Here is an 8,995-nt window from a genome sequence, read left to right on the forward strand (position 1 = left end):
TTCACAATTCCACCAACAATGAATTAGTGTCCCAATTTTTCCACATTGCCTTCAACATTTGTCACTTTCCACTGCTATCATTTTAGTCAATGTTCCATGTTGTAATTTTCTTGTAAAATCTCTGTTTATATCTAGGTCATGTATCCATTTTGACCTTATCTTGGTAAATAGTGTAAGATATTAGTCTATATCCAGTTTTTGCCATTCTGCTTTACAGTTTTCCCAACAATTTTTACCAAATAATGAATTCTTATCCCAAAATCTTAAGTCTTTACACTTGTCAGATACAAGGTTATTATGTTTATTTGATGCTATAAATTGTATGTCTACTCTACTCTATTGATCTACCTTTCCATTTCTTAGCCAGTACCAGATAGTTGATAATTACTGCCTTATGATATAGTTTAAGATCCGGTACTACTAAACCTCCTTCCTTTACACTTTTTTCCCACTAGTTCCTTTGATATTCTTGAACTTTTGTTCTTCCAAATGAATTTTGTAATTTTTTTATTCATTAAAAAAATTGGTAATTTAATTGTGATGATGGTGAATATGTAAATTAGGTTGGGTGAAACTGTCATTTTTATTATATTGGCCTTGCCTACCCATGAACAATTAAAATTTCTCTAGTTATTTAAATCTGATTTTTGTATAAAAAGTTTTTTTTAAAAGAATTTTGTTTATATAGTTCCTGGGTTTGCTTTGGCAGGGGATACTCCTGGTATTTTATGCTGTCTAGAGTTATTTTAAATAGGGTATTTTTTAATATCTTTTCTTGCGATTTTGCTTGTGACATATAAGTATGCTGATGATTTATGTGGATTTATTTTATTTCTTGCTACTTTGCTAAAAATTATTAATTGTTTCAACTAACTTTTTAGATGAGTCTTTGGGATATACCAAGTGTATTATATCATTGGCAAAAAAGATCATTTTATTACTTCATCCCCTATTCTGATTCTTTCTATTTATTTTTCTTCTCTTCTTGTTATTGCTAGGATTTCCAGCACAATATTGAATAATATTGGTGACAATAGGCTTTCAGGTAATCCAATAATTCTTAAATCTCTTATATCTATTTTCCGGGTCAGTTGTTTTTCCAAGGAAATATTCCACATTTTCTTCTATTATTTTTCATTCTTTTGATGTCAGTTTATTGGGTTTTTTTTGATGTCTCATGGAGTCATTAGTTTCCACTTGCCCAATTCTAACTTTTAAGGATTTATTTTCTTCTGTAAGCTTTTGTACCTCCTTTTCCATTTGTCTAATTCTGCTTTTTAAGGAGATCTCTTCAGTGGATTTTGTGCTTCTTTTTCTATTGACCTAATCCATTTTTTAAGGTGTTATTTTCTTCAGAATTTTTTGTGCCTCCTTTACCAAGTTATTGACTCTTCTTTTTTATGACTTTCTTGCATCACTCTCATTTCTTTTCTCAATTTTTTCCTCTCTTTTTTTTGGTGTGTTTTTAAAATCCTTTTTTGAGCACTTCCAGGAATTCTTTTTGGACCTGTGACCAATTCCACATTTTTCTTTGAAGCTTTGGATGTAGATGTTTTGACTTTATTGTCTTCTTCTGAGTTTGTGTTTTGATGTTTCCTATCATCATGGTAACTTTCTATGATCAAGTTCTTTTTGTTTGTTTGCTCACTTTTCAGTCTATTTCTTGATATAACTTCATGTTAAAGTTGGACTTTGCTCCAGGGCAAAGGGGAGCATTGTCCTAAGCATCTGGGTTTTTTTTTTTTTTCAGAACTAGTTCTGAGGTTCTATAAGTTTTCAGTCCTTCCTAGGTGGTACGATCTAAGGAGAGTTGTGGTCACTGCTCTCCCGGCCTCTCTCTGGTCTGTGAGAGACCACAAGCACTTTTTTCTACCCCATGAACTGTGATGAGGATCCTTGCTTTCCTGTAAGTGCACACTTTAGTCCTCCTTGTCCTGGACTGTGACCCAGAACCACATACAGGTGACAGAGTCCTGCACCCAATGCCAGCAAAGTGTCCCCTGTATTATACTTCAGACTAGTTGTCTGACCTCTTTCTGTAGGGGGTCTGTAGGTTGAGAGCTCCAGAAGCTCTAGCTGCCAATTGCTGTTGCCTTGCTGGAGGCAGCCTGCCCTGGACTGCGCTCCACTCCCACCCTAGTGAGATAGACCTTTCCTGATGACTTTCTAAATTGTCTTGGGTTGGAAAATTGTTTCACCCCATCTTTATGTTTATTCTGTTGCTCCAAAATTCATTTTGGGGGCATTATTTTAAAGCTGTTTGGAGAGAAATTTGGGAGAGTTCAGGTAAATCCTTGTCTTTACTCCACCATCTTCTAAATTTGTCTTAATAATTTGATTTCAGATATATTTTATGTAGCTTGCTTTAGGTAGGTTTTGTGAGGCTTTCCCCAAGTTTGAAAATTGCTAGTTATGGTTCTAGGAAGGCTTCACAGAGGAAATGGCATCTAGCCTCTAAGAAGGAAAAGGACACCAACCCAAGAGATTGGTTATTAACCAATAACCACAGAGGTGGTTATTCTATGTACGGGGACAATGTGTACAAAAGTAGGAGAGGGCTTCCTCTTCCCTTGAGCCATCCTAGGGAATCATTTAAAATGGTGACATACTCTCTTGATGCAGAGAACCCCACAAAATCATGCAAGTCAAGGGGTTCAAATCTCCGGGTGCACTTCAAGAACACCTGTGAAAAGCTACCAAGTATTTGAAAGATGTCACACTGAAGAAACAGTGTGCTCCCTTCTGTTGATATAATGGTGGAGTTGGCAGGTGTGCCCAGGCTAAGCATCAGACATTTGAGATTTTTGTTTGTTTTCTCCCTTGAAGTCCAGGACTGTATTGTTTGTATATGTATCCACAGTTCTTTGCCTGGCACGTAGTTAGTGCTTAACCAATGATTATACATTCATTTATTCATTCATTCATATATACATATGTGCGTGTATATATATATATACACATATATATGTATGAATGAATATGTGAATATATATATATATAGAGAGAGAGAATCCAGGTTTCAAAACAAGATAAAAATAACAGTGACATTTGTAACAAATTTTCAGTTTGCAAAGCTAATTAATCAATTTGCAAAAAAAACCTCACATTATAGGGGCAGCTAGGTGGTGCGGTGAATAGAGCACAGGCCCCGGAGTCAGGAGGACCTGAGTTCAAATCCAGCCTCAGACACTTAACACAAAAACTAGCCGTGTGACCTTGGGCAAGTCACGTAGCCCCAACTGCCCTCCAAAAAAAGCAAAAAAAAAAAAAGAAAGAAAAACATTAAAAAAAGACCCACATTAGGATTTGTAATCAAATGTTTGTAAAACATCTACCATGTATGAGATAGTGTGCTACACTCCAGAGGAAATACAAAGATCAATAAAACAGGGTCCCTGTGCTCATCAAGAGAATAGCCATGGCAAATGGTTGGGGGACCAGCTCTTTTACCTATAGGGATAGTGTAATGTTTCAGAGTTTCATCACCGTTTTTCCTATGTTGGGATATACAATGGTCCTGTTTTTGGAAGCCAGTCAGACAGACACTGTTAGTAGACAAGTTTTCTCAGAACTCTCTCATCCATTTAGAATTGTTCTGTATTTTAGAACATTTAGAACAGGCATTTATAAGCAGGTAACTCTTAAATCCAGGTAACTATTACTCTTTTCCTGACATAGTATAGGCAGTCATTCTACTTACTCAAGACCACCTCAAATGTACACCAGAAGTACAGTAGAATCAGCTCATCTTTCTCTTTCTCTATTTCATACTTTTTAGCTTTGGGGAATTATATGCAATCTCATGGTGGGAGGGGGAGGGTGTGTGGGGAGAGAAATTGGGAAATGGACTCGATAGGAGACGCTATCAATGTATAGAGTTAACAAAATATATAAAAATAATAAAAACCTATAATCTCACTTTTCTCTATAGGCTTCTTCCCCTATAACAGGTGAGAAATCAAATCTGTTTACAAGCCCTCCCTTCTAAAGATATCTTTATTCTGATGTCAGTGAGACCATGGCTGTCCTTAAAGTGACCTTCACCAAATACAGACGGAGCAAGCTGGCCCAGATATTATGGATTCTTAACTGGCTGTCTGTGATGACAGGAGTCATACTCTTCAGTCTTGGTGTTTTCCTGAAGATCGAGATGAAGAAACGAATTGAGGTGTTGGCCAAGGGGGACATCAGTTCCGCCTCCAACATGCTCATCTCAGTGGGCCTCATTGCTTGTGCCATTAATTTCCTTGGTGGCAAGATCTGTTATGACTGTTCTGATATGTACAGGTATAGACGCTGGAGGCTGGTCCTGCTTCCCTACATTGCCTTTGCCTTCTGTTTCACGTTTTGCCTCCTTGTGGGTTCATTTATGTGCTATACCACAAGGAAGGAACTAGAAGAGTCTTTGTATCTGGGTCTGAGAGAAGCCATTAAGTTCTACAAGGATACAGACATCCCAGGACGCTGCTTCCTGAAGAAGACCATCGACATGCTGCAGATTCAGTTTCAGTGCTGTGGCAATAACAGTTTCAAGGACTGGTTTGAGATCCAGTGGATATCGGATCGATACCTGAACATGGCCTCGAGGGAGGTTGTGGAGTGAGTGGCCCCAGTGGGGATGGAGAGAGCTTTGCGCACAGAAGGGAACAGGGGAATAGACCCTGACAGAGGACCTAGGCTTCTCCTAGTAGCTCTATGAGTGCAATTTCCTCTGTGGGTCACAGGCTGGTTCTAGAAGGTAGCAACTGAGCCAGAGAAGACAGTTCAGTGGGAGGATAGTGGAGTAGTTGGGATTAGGGTTGGGAAGTCCTGAGTCTTCTAAGGCTAAGACATCTTAGGTATTTTAAGGTCTCAGGATGATGCTTACCTGTATGAACCTCAGGCAATAATAATCAATCAATAAACATTTATCAAGCATCTACTATGCACCATGCTCTATGCTAAGCTCTGGGAATACAAAAAGCAGCAAAAGATAGTCCTTGCTAGAACTTACAATCTAGGGGCGGCCAGGTGGCTCAGCGAGTAAGAGCACCGGCTCCAGTGTTGGGATGACCTGGAGATCGAATCCCGGGCTCAGACACTCAGCACCACACCCAGAAATAACTGGCTGAGTAACCTTGAGCAAGTTACTTAACCCCGATTGCTTAAAAAAAAAAAAAACTTACAATCTAGTCGGGGAGACAGAATGCAAGCAAATATAGACAAAGCAAGCTATATACAGGATAAATAGGAAATAATCAATAGAAGGCATTAGAATTAATAATAGCTAGCATTTATACAGCTCTTTAAGGTTTGCAAAATGCTTTACAATATTATTTCATTTTAGTTTCTCAACAACCCTGGGAGATAGGTTCTGTAATTTTCCCATTTTATTTATTAGAAGACTGAGGCTGAGGGGTTAAATGACTTGCCCCAGGTCACAGTTAATCATATGTCTGAGGCTAGCAATTCACTTAACATCTCCCAGGCTCAGTCTCTCCACTTCAGAAGGGTTGGACTTGATACCCCTAAATTTCAGTTCTAAATCTATGATCCTCTGATCTTAGTCTCACTGTCTCAAGGTATCTCTTTCCAGAAATGTATGTAGAGACTCTCACCATAAAACAGACCATTTAGGAGGTTAGGGAGCCCATAATTTAAAGTAGAACTCTGTAAAAATTAAATGTCTCAGAAAGGAATTCTACTCTTCCCTAAAAACTGTTTGGTTCAGTAGAAAGAGTACTGGTCATAATATTTCATTTATGACCATTCCATTTAGCTGGAAAAATGCTCTCAAAGCACATTACCTGGTTTGATTATCCCCATATTATTAATTTAATCTGTAATCCTGAATCCATGATAAGATGAACTAGGCAAAAAACCCACCTACTTCAATGTAGCCATCCCGAGCACCAGCAGAAAATTATGGGCCAGGTGCTCTTGGCAGCAGTGATTGCCTATTCCCTGACTTCCCCATGTCTCCAGTCTGTTCTTGATGTCCTCTCTGAATAGTATGTGTATACTTCAAGGGCTTTCACTCAAGGACCACTGATCCCTCAAAAGCTAGGTCACACGTGTTGTCAGGTATGAGTCGTAGAAGACCTGGCTTGTGGCATACATTGTTTTAGTGGTCAGCTCTTTACCATTTTACTAACCTGTTTTCTAAGTAACAGACATGTCAGTAAATTCAGCAAGCGGGATAGAAATAACCATTCTGGTCAAAACTTGCATTTTTGTCACATTGCCACATGGGTGCAGTATTTATTTTTGGATCTGTCCTCCCAGGGAGAAGGCACTGCAGGGTTACCTATATCTGAAATAGTCCCACAACTTTTTTTTTTTTAAAGCAATTGGGGTTAAGTAACTTGCTCAAGGTTACATGGCCAATTATTTCTGGGTGTGGTGCTAAGTATCTGAGCCCGAATTCGATCCCAGGTTATCCCAACTGTGGGGCCGGTGCTCTTACTCGCTGTGCCACCTGGCCAGCCCTTAGTCCCATAACTTCTAAAACAACCTTAGTCTTTTTTCTACCTACCCAGTTTGAATAAATGAAGAATTTGTGGTCTCTGCATCTCTTTCTTTGGGAGGTGAGGATAGGTATCTCCAGTTAATCAAAAAGGCTAAAAATTGTATTGATGTCAGTCATTGTTTCTTGCTGCTTCCATCACTCTAGCCGCCTGAAGAACAACATCGATGGGAAGTTCTTGGTGGACGGTGTTCCTTTCAGTTGCTGCAACCCCAGCTCCCCCCGACCTTGTATCCAGCACCAGCTCACCAACAACGCTGCCCATTACAGCTATGACTTTCTCACCGAGGAGCTGAATGTTTGGATGAGGGGCTGCCGTGAAGCCCTGTTAGATTACTATACCCACATCATGCGCTCCATTGGATTGGTGGTGCTTATCATCTGGTTATTTGAGGTAAGCACAATTCCCAGAAAGTTTTCTCGGGACAAAAAAAAAATGACAGATATATCTTCGGTCAAGTGGATTGATTGTCCTGGTTTGTCCTAAGATCTATAGGTATCATACTTTCCCCATGCCCTATGCTTAGCACAGTGCTGGGCACATAGCAGATGCTATACAATGCTTATTGTTTTCCCCTTCCCTCCTCCTATCCCAGAAGCATCAGCTCTTTCTTTTTCCAACTTCTTCCACTAGAATTGACCTCCATCAACAGGTAGTTATGGGTCATACCTAAGGAAAAAAAGAGCTGGGCTGGCAATAGGAAGAGCAAATAAAGTTGAAGGATAATTTATAAAGCTAGAAAGGGAAGGAAGAATAATTAAAGTTTAAAAAAGAAGTTAAAAGTGACAGGAAGGAGAAAACAAGTAAGGAGAAAGTCAAATGTAGGACAGAGAAACAAAAAAATATACAAGTGAGAAAAACAGTAGAAAAAGGAGGAAAAGAAAAACAGAATGGAAGATTAAAAAAGTAAATAAAAAAGGAATAAAAATATGGAGAGAAAAAGAAGAAAGGAAGGAGGGAGCACTGTACTAAGCACTTTCCAAATATCATCTCATTTCATCCTTACAACAATCCTGGTGATGATATTATTATCTCCATTCTGCAGTTGAGGAAATGAAGAAAGAGGTTAAGTGACTTGCCCAGGGTCACACAGCTAGTAAGTATCTGAGGCTAAATTTGAACTCAGGCCCAGTACTCTATCTAGCTGTGAAAAGAGATAAGAATAGAAAGTTCTAGTTCAGGAAAGAATGTGAGGGTTGGATGGGTGGGACTGAATAGATGTATTGAAGAAAAGAAAGAGTAGCTCAACAATTTTATGTATTAGTTGGTGGGTGGAAGAGTAGAATTCATTGGACATGAACAAGAGGTGGTGAGTGTGAGAGAATGCATGGGAAACAGGAAGAATGGAGAAAAATGTAGAATGCCCTTGAGAATGAAATAACTGCATCCTGTTATCAATGACAGGATGAACTCTTGTGGGGGAAGACATGAATTATAAAAGATAAAAATTCATACATGGGGAATTCATTCTACTAGTGAATGACACCTGTTAAGTGTGGGTGGCATCTTAGTTTGTTGCACTGTTTTAAAATGTGTGGCATTTGTTAATTGTTTATTTCTGTATAGCTCTGTGTTCTCACTGGTGTTCGATACCTGCAAACATCACTGAAGAATGTACCACTGGATGAGCCTGAGTTGGATTCTGATGGGTGGCTCCTTGAAAACAACTTTGTAGAAACTGTCAAGTACAATTTGAATTTCATCAAAAACCTTGGAAAAGCTGACCAAGTGTCCACTGTCTCTGAATTGCCAAATCTCAATAAGGACATCTAAAATAATAACTAGGGGCCAAATAATTCTTAAGTTCAAACAGCTGAGCCTAATTGGGATTGTTGGAGAGACGAATTTCCACATTTATCAAAAAAAAAGCTGTCAATGGAAGAATGATATTCGAATAGGAAGAATAACCCTGGCCATAACCCAAGAAGTGACAAATTCGGTGGATGAAACAGTTCTTGTCTGTTGCCTTTGTCCCTTTTGTCCCTAGATGAGAATACCCCTTGCTGTCTTTGCTGCTCTAGAGAGACTGTTTTCCCTCCTCCACCTTTACTCAGACTCCACATCTAACCTTACTGCCAGTGCCCCATTCCCTTACCCCTCTCCTGACTCTACTGAAAAGAATCAGATATTCCCCTTCCACTTTGCCCCTCAGGTTCAGTTATCTCTGGTGATGGGTCAGTCCCAGAAGGCTGTCCACTCTGTGGGACAAATTCTGCAATACTCTCTAAAGACTTCTGGTCCTTAGCCCTGGGGCTGAAATCTCTTATGTGTGTTGTGTCCCCCAATTAGAGTGTGAACTCCTTAAGAGCAGGGACTGTCTGTCTTCCTTCTTTATTTGTAACCTCAAAACAATAAATGTACTCTCTTTGCCTCTCTCCCCACTGCCTAAACTCCACTGTTGGAAATGGTAAAGTCTAAAATGACAGCTTGGTGATTTTAAGAACAAACTTTTCACTTTCACTAAAGCCCTCCTACAAAGCATCACTGCA

General features: G+C 39.2%; 1 protein-coding gene across 1 annotated transcript; it reads left to right on the plus strand.

The window, feature by feature from the left end:
• Nucleotides 1–4,018: 4,018 nt before the first annotated feature.
• On the plus strand, nucleotides 4,019–8,789 carry LOC138175311 (photoreceptor outer segment membrane glycoprotein 2-like). Its single transcript, XM_069105693.1, has 3 exons — nucleotides 4,019–4,599; nucleotides 6,653–6,899; nucleotides 8,073–8,789. The coding sequence occupies exons 1-3, from the start codon at nucleotides 4,019–4,021 to the stop codon at nucleotides 8,277–8,279; spliced, it is 1,035 nt and encodes a 344-aa protein (XP_068961794.1). The 3' UTR covers nucleotides 8,280–8,789.
• The last annotated feature ends 206 nt before the right edge of the window (nucleotides 8,790–8,995 follow it).

The sequence above is a fragment of the Petaurus breviceps genome, unplaced genomic scaffold, assembly GCF_028583685.1.
Source record: "Petaurus breviceps papuanus isolate PSGF00001 unplaced genomic scaffold, PetGlider_PUasm1.0 77, whole genome shotgun sequence".
Classification (NCBI taxonomy): domain Eukaryota; kingdom Metazoa; phylum Chordata; class Mammalia; order Diprotodontia; family Petauridae; genus Petaurus; species Petaurus breviceps.

Bases quoted from the DNA above. Each gene is read 5' to 3' on its own strand.
- LOC138175311 (XM_069105693.1), top strand. From the start codon at position 4,019: ATGGCTGTCCTTAAAGTGACCTTCACCAAATACAGACGGAGCAAGCTG. The intron at 4,600-6,652 runs GTGAGTGGCCCC...CCATCACTCTAG, and splicing joins GCCTCGAGGGAGGTTGTGGA to CCGCCTGAAGAACAACATCG. The intron at 6,900-8,072 runs GTAAGCACAATT...ATTTCTGTATAG, and splicing joins TTATCATCTGGTTATTTGAG to CTCTGTGTTCTCACTGGTGT.